The following is a 14,997-nucleotide window of genomic DNA, read 5'->3' on the forward strand; positions in this document are numbered from 1 at the left end:
TCAAATTATGAAGTATATTTACCTAAGTATAATTAGTGAGATACTTTATTATTTTCATTTCTTTCAGAACTCTCTTCCCATTGCACTGAAGACCCAATGCCAGAGCAGGGCATAAAACATTCATTCCAGAAATCAATAATAAGACCATACGGAAGCTCTGACCAAAAAAATGTACTTTTAAGAAAAGACTGGGAGTGTGTTGATGAGTGTAAGAGGCAGAAAGTATGTTATGATGGTCTTACCCAATGTTTGTCAGGTAACCATAGGAAAATCTTGAAAGGTTATAAATGTATAAAAATGTTTAGCAAGTCCTCAAATCTAAGTAAACCTAAGATAAGGCACACTGGAGAGAAAGGTTTCAAAGATAATGAATGTGGCAAACCTTTTATGCACAGCTCAAAAGTTCTTGGACATAGGAAATTTCACACTGTAGACAAACCCTCCAAGTGTGAAGAATGTGGAAAACCCTTTAACTGCTACACAAATCTCACTATACATAGGAGAATTCACACAGGAGAGAAACCCTACAAATGTGAAGAATGTGGCAAAGCTTTTACCCATTACTCAATCCTTACTCAAAATAAAAGAATTCATAATGGAGAGAAAACATACAAATGTGAAGAATGTGGCAAAGCCTTTACCCAGAGCACACACCTTACTCAACATAAAAGAATTCATAGTGGAGAGAAACCCTACAAATGTGAAGAATGTGGCAAAGCCTTTACCTGGAGCTCAAGCCTAACTGTACATAAAATAATTCATACTGGAGAGAAACCATACAAATGTGAAGAATGTGGCAAAGCCTTTACCCAGTGCAGAAAACTTACACAACATAAAAGAATTCATAGTGGAGAGAAACCCTACAAATGTGAAGAATGTGGCAAGGCCTTTACCCAGAGCACATACCTTACTGAACATAAAAGAATTCATAATGGAGAGAAAGCCTACAAATGTGAAGAATGTGGCAAAGCCTTTATCAAGATTGGAGACCTCAATCGACATAAACGAATTCATACAGGAGAGAAACCCTACAAATGTGAGGAATGTGGCAAAGCCTTTACCTGGTGCTCAAGCCTAACTGTACATAAAATAATTCATACTGGAGAGAAACCATACAAATGTGAAGAATGTGGCAAAGCCTTTACGCAGTGCAGAAAACTTACACAACATAAAAGATTTCATAGTGAAGAGAAACCCTACAAATGTGAAGAATGTGGCAAAGCCTTTACCCAGGGCACACACCTTACTGAACATAAAAGAATTCATAGTGGAGAGAAAGCCTACAAATGTGAAGAATGTGGCAAAGCCTTTACCCAGAGCACACACCTTAATGAACATAAAAGAATTCACAGTGGAGAGAAACCCTACAAATGTGAAGAATGTGGCAAAGCCTTTAACAAGATTGGACATGTCAATCGACATAAACGAATTCATACAGGAGAGAAACCCTACAAATGTGAGGAATGTGGCAAAGCCTTTACCTGGTGCTCAAGCCTAACTGTACATAAAATAATTCATACTGGAGAGAAACCATACAAATGTGAAGAATGTGGCAAAGCCTTTACCCAGTGCAGAAAACTTACACAACATAAAAGAATTCATAGTGGAGAGAAAGCCTACAAATGTGAAGAATGTGGCAAGGCCTTTACCCAGAGCACATACCTTACTGAACATAAAAGAATTCATAATGGAGAGAAAGCCTACAAATGTGAAGAATGTGGCAAAGCCTTTATCAAGATTGGAGACCTCAATCGACATAAACGAATTCATACAGGAGAGAAACCCTACAAATGTGAGGAATGTGGCAAAGCCTTTACCGGGTGCTCAACACTTACTCTTCATAAAAGAAATCATAATGGAGAGAAACCATACAAATTTGAGGAATGTGGCAAAGCTTTTATCCAGTGCTCACACCTTAATCTATATGAAAGAGTTCATAACAGAAAAAAATTGTATAAATGTGAAAATTGTGACAAAGTCTTTAATAACTGCTCCAATCTTACTCATCATCAAAGAAATCATACTAGATATAAGTGAGATCAATGCAATGACTTTGGAGGTACTTTCCCAAAATATTAGCTTTAAAATGCACAACAGTACTTATACTTATGTAAACAATAATAATGTAGAGTGCTGACAATATCTTGAGTTATGACAGAGATTTTATTGGACATGGGAGAACTTTCACTGAAAGTAATTCTCTAATATTTTCTGAAACACTGATCAACATCACAAAAATTTTCATATATAGAGACCTTACAAATATAATGAATGTGAACAAATATTTATGAAAAAGGTATACCTTAGAGAACAACAAAGAATTGATACTTAAAACTCCTTTACAGATATAATAAATTTCAGAACAGATTTAATCAACATTAAGTCTAAACAGATATCAGAGGACTCACAGGAAAATGTGCTGAGGCACTAACACATTTAAACATTTCTTTAAACCATATTGTTGAGTATAGAGAATAACTCTGTTAAAATAGTTAGATCACTTATTTGTATGTCAGTTTTAAAAACGAGATTTTTTGAAAATTATAATGATGTGTAAAATATACTTTCTCGTCAGGGTGGGATGCAAATGCAATAAAGTATATTTTTTTTGCAACCTTTGACAAGGAAATACTGATGTTATTCAATTTTAAAAACAGTAGATGCTATGCTTTCATTTTTAGTGTGTATGTGAATGTCTATGGTTAATGATAGCTGTGTCACAGTTATTAGAAGTCTTTGTGTATTAAGTACACATCATTCATGTACTTTTCCATAGAAAACTAAAATCACTGAAATGTAAGATGTATGAAATGGAGAGGTGCTGTGTGGTAGACTTCTAAAAAACAGTATTTCAAGTGATATATGATGTAGGTATACAGACTAATATCCTTCTCATTAAAATCAGAATGAAATGATGACAATATTACCAATAATTTGATTTACTAATTGCACATTAGAATAATGAAACAATGAATTTTTAAATATTTTTAAATTACATGTAAACTTAATTTGTTTTATTAAATTAAAAAATGTTTTTATTGTGTCAAACGTGTTTTAGATTGAATGAACTGTTATTTTGCTTCAACATTCACCTATTCCATGTTACTCAAAGTTGGAGGCAATGAGTTATAAAAATATATTATTGGGTTACACAGTAAAATTAAATCATTTGTGATCCTTTTTTCAGTGGCTTCAAATTTCTAATTCTTTGAAGAATAATGTTCCCACAAGTTTTATTTTTATTATTTTTATAATTCCATTGTAACTGTAATGCTTATAATAAAGTTTGTGCATTTAATGAAAAGCCATATATTTCTGAATACTGAATGAGTACTACATTTTTCTTTCAACATGCAACCCGTCAGGCCAGTGAAACAGAAATAAACACACTTTTTTATTTATACTGAATCAAATATACAAATACATCACGTATAAGATGAACTTTGGTTGCAGATTTATAGAGTAAGTAATTATGTTTGTGTGAATATGGATGTATACTTATTTTGAAAAGAAAAGAAGAAATATTGAAAAAAATAGGTAATTTCATAAATGTTCATAATTTACTAGCAAACTAGAAATTCCACAGATTCTGAGAGCAAATTTGTTTTTTGCTTTATGTTGAATGAATTTGTTTAAAATTCTAAAGTCTCTAATTCAGAACCTGCCCATGCATATCTTCTGTTCTTACATGGTTATTACTTCTGCTAGGCTTAATATATCATTTTATTATTTCAAAGTTCGTTATGTATTGTATATATGACCTGCTCTGCAATTATAAGAATGCTTTTTATAAAATTTAATTGTGGCTCCAGGTAATAGATTGAAATGTCCAGGGTGGAAAAATGTCACTGATTTGCATGTGGAGTGATGAGACCTGCAGAGAAAACAACTCTGAGAATTTATAAGTGAGAATTCTGTTTCTTTCATTTCATATTTATTTCCAGTGTTTTTTTTCTATCTTTTTGTCTTCATTCTCTTCTACAAATGTATCTAAGCCATTTTTCTTTCTGCCTGCACTTTGGCTACAATATTCTCACTGTTGTACTCACCCCCTGTGAGTTCACATAATACTTTAAAAGTTTTAATGAGAATTGTAGAATTATTTATTTTGGTGAAAAAAAGTTTAACTAGAGAGTTTGAGGTCATTTATAGGCTATACATGCAGCATTCTGATTACTTAATTAAGATTCGAGAGATTCAGAATCCTAAGCTTAAAGTAAGAGCCTTAAGTACAAAGACAGATAAATAATTCAGAATGCCAGAGGATTAAATCTGGAACTCAGTATTGTTTGCTTTGTATAAGCAAACTGTTATTAGATCCTACCATATAATGCCATAGATATGAAAATAATTACAATAAGTAAAGCATTAATAAGTGTGTGATGCATATGGTAAGTACTATATAAAGAAACATGAGAATCTGGCAATCTCTTAATAGAGAGTTTAGGTATATAAAGAAGTTTTAATTTAATGTTCTATGAAGTATTTGTAGTACAACATATGCATCCATCTAGAATGTACTTATTAGTGTGTATTTTCATGTTAGAATATAATAGAATGATTTCTGTGCATTTAAAATATTTGGAATAATATTTCTTCATCTGATATTTTAATCTGGAGAAGTCATTTTACATGACTTTATCTTCCTTTATTTTACTGGGTGCAGTGTGCAGTGCACAGTTCTCATTTTTAGTCATGTAACTGTGGCCAACAATTTGGTCATTCTTTCTAGAGGAATCTGAGGGATCATGGCTGCTTTTTAATTGAAAATTTCATTAGTGATTTTGGATGCAATCCTGTTTTCTATGCTCACAGTGGCCAGAAGTGAGACAGTGAGTACCACATACATCTTTAGTCTCTTCCATAACATAATCATCAGCACCAGGAAGTCCAGGTGTCTTTAGCTTCAAATAAAATTATTAAAGCCCCTTTCATGTTCTGTGCTGGATTATGAACCTGCTGGTAAATATCAGAGTTCCCTTGCTTACGACTGACAAATGGAATGACAAAAACAGCACTCTCACTCTGTTGCCTGGGCTAGAGTGCCCTGGCATCAGCCTAGCTCACAGCAACCTCACACTCTTGCGCTCAAGCAATCCTTCCACCTCAGCCTACCTGGTTGATGGGACTATAGGCATATGCTACAATGCCCTGCGTATTTTTCTATATATTTTTATTTGGCCAGTTAATTTCTTTTTATTTTTAGTAGAGACACAGTCTCATTCTTTCTCAGGCTGGTTTCAAACTCCTGACCTTGAGTGATCTTCCTGCTTTGGCCTCCCAGAGTGCCAGGATTACAGGTACGAGCCACTGCTCCCAGCCAACACAAACTGTCATTACACAAAGAGTTCGATTAAAGAATTGGCTCAATTAGAAATGTTAATCCCTTGAGATTGGAAATCTTTTGTGCAAACAGTTATATCTTCGCCTAAAGTTTTATAGTTTGCCACTTGGTGCAGGGAAAACATGCATCAACAACCCTAGCTAAATGGGTCTACGGACCCACCAATAAAAATTTCTGACTCAAATTATGGGCCATAAATATTGGTTTGATATTAATGCACAATTAAAATATGATCAGGCTATTTCTCAAATTCAACAGTGCTGTATCAATGTATGGAAAAAGATAGCTTCTCTTAGACTGTAGCTTCCTAAAAAAATGTTAAATATAATGTTAATAAAACTCATGTAGATTTTATTGCTAGATTGCAAGAAAGATATGGTGCAAGACATGTTTAGTCTTTCTAATTTAGGAAATATGCTTTTACATATACTGGCTTTTAATAATGTTAATTCTAAATGCCAGCAGCTTTATGCCCAGCAAAATTAAACAGCATGGTGCCACCGCTGCCATGGCTGCTGGGCCACCCAGGCTGTGGCTGTCCTCATCCAGGAAGCCCAGCACAAGCTCCCCACCACCGCACCCCAATGGCACCTTATGGCCAAAGGGAAGCACCTGGCTATGGAAAGAACTTTGAAATTGCTACAAGGTCTGATCAGACATTTAAAATGCAACTTTGGCTGAGACTCTTGGCCCAAAGGGTAATTTCAGAGAACAAAGATCATCTTGTGACAATGGACTCTTAACACCATCTACTGAGATATGTATACCTATAGATATATTTGGCCTGATCCTACAAGCACATTAATATTAGTTAATAATTTGGTCATATTACTGTTACATTAAAAAGAGTAATAATACATTTAGGTATAATTGATTCAGCTTATTTGAATGAAGTTTCAGTTATGATGAGTTTCACTTCTGATTGTTATTCAGGTTAGAGACTGTATTGCACAACTTCTGCTATTAATATGCAAATTTAAAAATATAATGTTTTAAGACAAGGAGGTTTTAGAAGCACTGGAACAAAAGTATATTGGCAAACTTTATTAATGACCAAATACCTCAATTAGAAATTAAGCTAAATGACAAATCTTTTGTTGAACTTATAAATACTGGAACTGATATTAAAATTTATCTAAAGTTTTTTGGCTAAGGATTGGCATATTATAATAATAGATTTAAAAGACTGTTTTTACTATCCTTTTGCAAATATCTGATAGAAAAAAATTTGCCTTCACCATACCTGCTTTAAACCATCAACAGCCAACTAAACAGTATCTATGGAATGAAAGGGAAACAATCTATACAAAAATTTTTAATAAAAATGTTTTAAAACCAAAGTATTAGTTTTATTAAAAGATAATTTTGTTTAATTTACTGATTTTTTTTAAACCACTTGGTTTATGTAATGATATAAGCAGAAGAATAAAAGTACAGTGCTGACTTGTCACACACACAGTCAGCCAGCACACATTTACCCAACACACACATCTCCATACTGTGTCAGGCATTAGTAATGCAGAGATTGATCAGATATATTTGTTGATTTTAAGTAACTTACATATAAAAATACATTTAGTAAAGTACCTATAGATTTAAGGTAGAGCATAGCACAAATAAACATAAAAATGTGGGCCATAAAGTATCAAAAAATTGTTAGATGTTCTCCAGACAGATTGTAAAAATGGGAGGGAGGAGGCTTTCAGGTAAAAGAGCAGGAGGTAATGAGGGAGGAATTATGGAATACATTGTTGGACTTTTAAAACTGCAGAAATGTCTACAGAGCTCATATGTTCAACACTGTGTTTTGCAGTCCTAAACACATTCTACAACACATTGCTACTGAATTAAGAAATGAATGAATAAAAATACAGTGAGTAAAATCACAGGCTTTAAAGTCAGTATTTAGGTATTTAATAAAACCAGGGTTCTTTCTTTCTCTCTGCTGGAGATACTTTTGTTATTGTCTGTTTAAAAAATAAACTATGTTATACAAAGTATCTAGAAGAATCAAATTCATAGAAGCAAAAAGTAAAATGGTTGTGCCAGGGACTGGAAGAATGGAGAAATGGAGTTATGTTTAATTGGTGTTTGGGGAAAAAAAGTTCTCGAAATTTCTTTCACATAGTGTAAATATGCTTAACAGTATTGTACTGCATACCTAACAAGTGTAAGATGGTAAATATTATATTGGGTGTATTTTATCAAAATTTCAAATTTTAAATGACCTATATAGTCACCAAGTGATTTAGAATAAAACAGGGTTATTCTGTTCATATTATCACATTGGTGATATTGGCCACATTGGCCAGAATGTTTTCTCAACCATGAACCCCCATTTTTGTTTTCATTTTTGCTTTTTGTCAGATAGTCCTAGAGGTTTTTTATTCTATGTATGTACTTAAAAGTGGGAGAGGTTTTAGACCTCTTCAAAATCTTTTTTAGAAAATAGATATCCAAGCTGAGGTCCAATATTATGTCCATCACCTTGTGGGTTTGCCCTACACATCAAGCCCTTTCCTGGCAGTATCTATGGGCAGCTCTAGTAACAAGGCAGGTCCTCAGAAGCCAGGGCATGCGAGTGGAGCAAGAAGAGAGTGGAGCATGAAATAAGATCCTGAGAGGTGAGAACATGGTGGAATGGATGCAGACAGGAAAATGGGTTGCCTGAGTGAGCTCTACCCCAGCAGGGGAGTAGCACAGGAATGCTTTTTTTCTCAGGACAGCAGAAGAACCTGAACCAGGCTAACTGCCAGAGAGTACTGAGAGAGCCCTGGACTGGATCAAGCAGTGGCAAGGCCACCATGGCACACCAGAAGGAGAAGGTGATCTAAGATGATATTCATCAGAACTATATTGATCGCATGTCGGGAGGATGAGAGGATGGAGGAGGGGATGGGTATATACACACCTAATGGTTGCAGTGCTCACTGTCTGGGGGATGCACACACTTGAAGCTCTGACTCATGTGGGGCAAAGGCCATATACATAACCTAAACACTTTTACACCTGTAATATGCTGAAAAAATATTAAAAGATAACTAAATCTTGTGGGACAAGTACCACAAGGAGCTACTTGTGGTTTCTAACCCAGAAAATCTATACTCAGCATTACAGAAATCACCTCCCAAAGTGAGAGATGTGGTGACTGGTACAATGGGTGAGAGTGGGGAGGGCACCCCAGGAAGGAGGCGTCAGGGGCTGAGGGATGGGGTTGCAGGTGACAGTGAAAGAGAAGACACCTTTTTGCACACCTCAACCTCTTTCATAGACTTCAAAAATAATATTAAGAAAAGCAGCACTTGGTAAAAAAAAAAAATAATAGATTTGGAGGGGCCTCATTCCACATTACATTACACACATTAGCATTATTAAAATTCATCCACAATGTGATTCAATAATATTGTTGTAGGAAAAAAACAGAATGGCTTTGATACTATTTCTTTGCAAATAATTATATTTTGCAAGGTTTTTATGTTTTTTTGTGTGTGTATTTTGGTTTCTTTTTAACAACCTAGAGGTTTTACATCAGGCTTCTGATATTGTTTTAGATCTTTGAAAGTTCACAGGTAGTAACTTTTTGAGGTGCATTGCTCCCCAGATTAAAAAAAAAAACAATTTTTTTTTACCCTCCACAATTTTACCCTCCACTCTTCACTGTGCACACTCATTGGGCAATTTTATCTAGTCCTGTCACTTCAGCTTCCCCTAAATGCTACAAGTGCTAAAATGCAGCTTCAGGTCCACATGCTAAACTACCACCCAAAGGTGGTTGCCTTCCCTGGGCAACCCATACTCACACTTAGCAGGTGGAAAGCTAGGCTCACTCTGTTCCTTCTTTCACAACTCCATGTGGTACTTCAGAACATCTTGTCTCAGGAGAAGACACCACAATCATTCATCCTCTGAATTTGTAAGCCCAAGAGTCATTATGAAGCCATATCCTTCACTTGATATTCTTAACCACTTCGGTACTGTGCTTACTGGCCCTTAAACCTTGGCCTCTGCCAACACTCATACTCTGCCCGATAGTTTGTGCTATACATTGATGACAAATCCGTTTTGCTCTTGTGTGATGAGGAAAGATTTAAAGCACTCAAAGCTTGCTTTACATTATAGGCAGCTTTAGGAAAATAACTATAATAACTCATAGGAAGTACTTGTTAAAAGGTCACAGATTTGTAGTAACTTATTTGCTGAACATACACACTGCAACTACAGAGATAAAAGCTGTAAAAGTAAAAGCTTTTGGCTGTCGCCTAAAGTCTATCTCAGCTGTGCACCTTCATATCAGTGCTGTTGGCTAAAGTCAATACTCAGCTGTCCGTTTTCCTCTGTGACTGTTGACTATAGTCGATGCTCCTATAGAAGTGGTAAGTAGGCTTAAGTCTCATTGATTTCTTAATATTTCTCTTACCTGCTTCATATGTTCCTACCTCAGTAAAAAATACCATCGTGCACTTCATCTCACCTCTAATAGTACCTGAAACTATCTCTCTCCTTCATCAATGCCAAAGCCTCAGCAGAGCCCTAGTCACTGCCACCTTGATTGGTCTGATGGGTTCCTAACTATGCTTTCCCCCTGAAAGTTGGCCCCTCCAACCCATCTTCTACACCTCTACTAGCTAGAGGGATGCTAAAGGCCAGTTTTATCACATCAATCCCTCCGCAAAATTCTTCAGAGCCCCCACAGTTTCTGCGCTATCAGAATCAGTATATAAAGCTCCTTTGTATTGAACTCTAATTCCTGATAGTTTCCTTCCATGCTCTCCTTCATCATTCCACCTGTGTTATTTTCATAAATGTTTAAGTATCTACTATGCACCAGCCACTGCTGAAGCATCCTACACATGTCCCATGCTCTCTCACCATTTACAAATAAATTGAATTTCTAATTACACCATGCCATTTTCTACCACTTTACCTATGCAAACATTGTTTTTTCTCTTCCTGAACTCCTTCTCCAACTCCTCCTGTGCCTAATTAATAACAGTCCATATATGCCTGAATACAGAGATAAAATGTAGTGTGTTTTCTTTACTTATAACATACCTGGTTTTCTCTAGGAGCCCACAGTCACAAATTTCAGGAAAAAAATTAAGTCCAATTCCCATTTTACAAACGAGAAAACTGAGAGTCAGTAAGCATAAATAAATTGCTCAAAGTTATATACAGCAAGTAGAGGAGCTTGATTTGCCCAAAGTTGTACTTAGAAGTATGCTATACAGCTTCTTTCCAAATGACATGGTTATAGAAGTTTTTGCACTGCTTACAGGAGCTTTTTGCTGTGAAGAAGCTTTGCTATATGCTGAGTGGCTAAAATTTGGTCCATTCATTCAATTTAATTAATCCCTTCTGGCAACTTTCAGACTTTATAAGGAAAGAAAAACTCTCACTTAATGTCCCTTAGGCAAATGATACATTGGGGTAAATTGAAAGAATACTAGAACTTGTATTGATGTTTACCTTTACCTTTAAATGTAGTGATGATGCTTTGCTAATATACAGATAATAATAAATAAAGACTCTCATATGCATGAATTAGGGTTGCATGCCCCCAAGTTTTAGATAAACAGTAGGGACCCCCGTTCTCTACTGACCTCAGCTCATTTCCTTCTACTGTCCACCCAGCTCATTCCACTTGAGCCACAACTCACCAAGCTCACACTCATTCGGCCCAACCCACCTGTCCACTGCCCTATATATTTTCTGATTAGCAAGCCATCCCTCATGTGCCAGTTCTCTAAGTCTATGTTTGTTTCTCAAATGGCCCTCAACTTTCTCTCTAGGGATCATCCCATCTCTCTCACTGACTGAGGCATTCATCTCTTCCTCCACATCACCCTGTTGGCAGCAGAGTGTCAGACACTGTCCATCCTGACTTAGGACTGCTACATGGCCATCTGTTACCCATTGTGCTAACCCAACCACATTCCCCATGTTCTCCTGGTGCTTCCATCTTCGCTGAGGACAGTGCTCAATGCATTGATCTATGTGCTCTATCCTCTGACTTTCCATTAATTCATCTCCACGGAAGGTTATCATTTAGTTTCTGAGATCCCAGCTGTATTTAAACAAGTCTCTGCTGACACTTCCCTCTATATAAGGGTCTTTTTATCCATGGTGTTATTTTTCTCTTCCCTCCTATCTTAGCTATTACGGCCTCCTATGTATATATACTGTCCACTCAACTGGTGACAGTTGAGGGCACATGGGGTGACAGTTGAGGGTGACAGCCTGGGGCACATGGAAACCCTGGCTACTTACTTCTCTCACATGCCCCTGGAGTCTCTATTCTATGTGGCTTCCATTAGCAAGTATCTTCTACAAAAGTCTCATTCCCCTGGGCAGAAAAAGTGGTCTCTGTCATCTACATCATCGTAATTCCAATACTTAACCCTCTCATCTACAATCTGACAAATGGGGATGTCTTGGAACCCCCAGAAGAGTTCTCAGAAAATAGGAACTATGCTATATTTAACTGTCCACTGAAAATCCAAATCTAAAACAATGAAACATATACATTGAAATGGTGGGATTTACCATATGTAGAGAGACATATTCATATGCATTGAACTATAAAGCCAGATATTTTGAAGAACAGATAATAGACAAAAAGAAATCATCCTATCTTGAAAGTTGATATGTAAATTGGTCATTTTCTTCCTTTTATTCATTTCTGTATTTGTACTCCAATATAATATATTTGGAATGTGGCTTATTTGTGTACTATATCAAATATCCATTTCTTATTCCTGTGCAATCATCTTATTTGGTCATTGTTATTTATTTTGCTATATTTTTGTTTTTATTTGAGAAATAATTGTATATGTACATGTTGGACACAGTGTGATGATTTTATCTAGGCATACTTTGGGAAAGATGTGATAAAACTAATGACATTTCTCAAAATACAGAAATGAATGTTTCACAGCTATATGTCAAAATGTTCAACCTATCTAATCATCATGGAAATGAAAGTTAAAGCCACAGTGTGCTATTACCTCACAACTGTGAGAAGGCCTGTTCTCAATATAATGAATGCTAAGTGCTTGTAAGGATGTGGGGAAAAGGAAACACTTACATATTGTTGCTGTGAATATAAATTAGGTCAGCCAAATTTATTTGTATTTCAGTAAATTAAGGGGGTACCCGTGGTGTTTTTTACTTTGATGTCTACCACCCAAGCCCTGAATCCTTGGGGAACACCACCACCATCTGAGCACTGTACTGTTAATCAGTAAGTACCAATTTGATGGCAAGTACATGTGGAGCCCATTCTTCTGATCTTGTGTCACTTCACTTCGGATAATGGGTTCACTCAATTCAGGAAAATATAAGCAGTGCTAGCTTACTGTCCTTTGTTAAAATTGAGTAATATTTCACTGTAAACATGCCAAATATTAATAATCCACTCATGAATTGACTGGCTCTTGGGTGGTTTTTATTTTTTTTTTTACTTTAAAATTGTAACCTGCTCATTAATTTTATTTCATCAGAATTTGTATCTTCAGAGATGTAGGTGCTTATTAAATAATCAACAGGTGTCTTCAAAGTTTCATCAAACTATAGCAGCTTCCTCTAATAAAGCCCATTGGGGAGGGTGAACAGCAATACAGATTAAGGGTAATGAGATATTAATTACCCTTAGGATACCCTAGGTCACTTTGCGAATCTTATTATGCCTTGGCTGGGAAAAAGCTAGATTGATAAAGCATTCCCTCCTTCCTCAGGTGTAGAAGTTGCTCAGGGTAGAATTATGGGTGGAGCAGCACCAAAATGGAATGGCAGCCTTATCCATCTCCCCAGGTGGAGCAATTGCTGGAAACAGCACCAAAACAGGGCACCATTGTCCTGAGAAGAACCAGAGATACTATCTGCCTAAGATTTGTAGATCCTTTTGAAATATTTTTAAAAAGGTTTTTTTTTTTTAAGAAATGCTTTTTCTGAAACTGAGAAACATCTCTTTGAAATGAAATATCAAGGAAAATAGTTCCCTATCCCACAATTTCTATGTGAAGATGGGATCCTAAATTCAGTGAGCACCTAGCTTTAAGTTGCAATATTATCTCCTCCAGCATTGACTTCAGAAGCTTGTTTTTTTATTTGAATTTAACCAATTACCAAAAATATACAGTCTCACTAATTACCAAGTAAGTTTATGAGGCACTCTTTATGACAAATAGGGCTGCCAAGTCTTCTTTCTTCTTTCTTCAAAGCTAATTATTATTTATCCAGATAACATGTATGTAAAAGTTAGTTACATACATTTTGTACATACATACAATTGTACATACATGCAATTTGCTTAGTTATATAAAGTAAAGACTTTTTGTGTGCCTTTGAAATCTCTCAGTGAATTGGCAGTGTGCACATCATATTCTGCTTTAATTGAGTAATAAAAGGGATTTATTTTGATTCTCTTTTAACTTTGTGGAGAGGTTTTCTTATTTGGAGACTCTTGAGTTTTAATATTTCCTGAACACTTCCCATAATCAAAAATGCAACATAAACATAAAATGTGCCCACCACTTCTAAATTAGAAGGGCTTTGAACACTAGATTCCTTCTTGAGCTTCCACTCTGTAACCTGCAATTCTGCAGCACAGAGTTTCACTGTCCCCACATATGCACACAGTAAGTTCTCTAGGCCTCTTTAGTGTCTACTGTCCCTCCAGAGCATACTTTGACCAGATTCCTGTGAATACACTCTCATAGGATAATAAGTAGTTCTACCCTTTCTCTAAACAAATCTCACATCTTTAGAATTGAAATGGATTCAGAGACCATGGGGCCCAGACACAAACTAGAACAAGATATTGCACAATGGGTTGGACACTTAAACTCCATTTCTGCCTTGTCTTCTTTCCCAAATGTCAGGAAATGTGCAGTGAGTGCTACTGAATCTATGCCTCTCTAGAGACCTAAATCTGAAGCTCTGAATTCTGAATCCAAGGTCTGAGGTTCCTCAGGGTGCATTAGAGCAGGTTCCAAAGAGGAATTTCTCTTTCTGTTTTTCTTGTCTCTCTGTATAAGCAAAGACTACACAAGTTTGATCGAAAATATACATGGCCATGGACTCTACCTGGAATTTGCAAGACAGGGACAGACTTTAGACTGAGGATGTACCAAAATCTCAGGGAGACATATGCTGCAGTGTAAGAGATCATCATGGACTTGTAAGTTGACTTTGAAAGGACCTTTTTACAGTGAGTGAAAACAATTTTCTAGGTCTTGTGTAGTGTCATATTTTAGTTGTGTGGGAAGAATAGAAAGGCTGGCACCACATCTAAATTTTTCAGTAAATTATTGGACACTTACTACTCACCTTCTCTTGTATAATAAGGATTAAATCAAATAATGTAAAGGCTTCTTCACAGTGCAACAAACCATACTTCTGAACACATAGCACATGCTATGTGCTCAGGAGACACATGCTCAGGAGACATTGCATTATGCTGCTCTTCACTTTGGTATTAAGTATATGTTGTGATGACTATTGGGCAAAAGGCAGTATGTATGCTGTGCTTGCTGTCTCTACCTGAGTGCTACTAATAATGGATCTAGGTTGAGCAAAATCAGCACTAAAAGGGGACAAGACAAAGAACCCAATTAATGTACCCCTTCCACACAGCAGACCACATTTCTTAGAGT

The 14,997-nt window shown here is 36.1% G+C and overlaps 1 protein-coding gene across 1 annotated transcript in view; it reads left to right on the forward strand.

Moving 5' to 3' along the window:
* LOC142862592 (uncharacterized) overlaps nucleotides 1–14,997 on the forward strand; it is a 57,271-nt gene that overhangs the window by 31,664 nt on the left and 10,610 nt on the right. The window contains exon 2 of the mRNA XM_075995592.1: nucleotides 434–1,820. Coding sequence (XP_075851707.1) covers nucleotides 434–1,820 — 1,387 coding nt within the window. The remainder of the gene's footprint in view (nucleotides 1–433; nucleotides 1,821–14,997) is intronic.

Source organism: Microcebus murinus, chromosome 20, assembly GCF_040939455.1.
Source record: "Microcebus murinus isolate Inina chromosome 20, M.murinus_Inina_mat1.0, whole genome shotgun sequence".
NCBI classification, from domain to species: Eukaryota; Metazoa; Chordata; class Mammalia; order Primates; family Cheirogaleidae; genus Microcebus; species Microcebus murinus.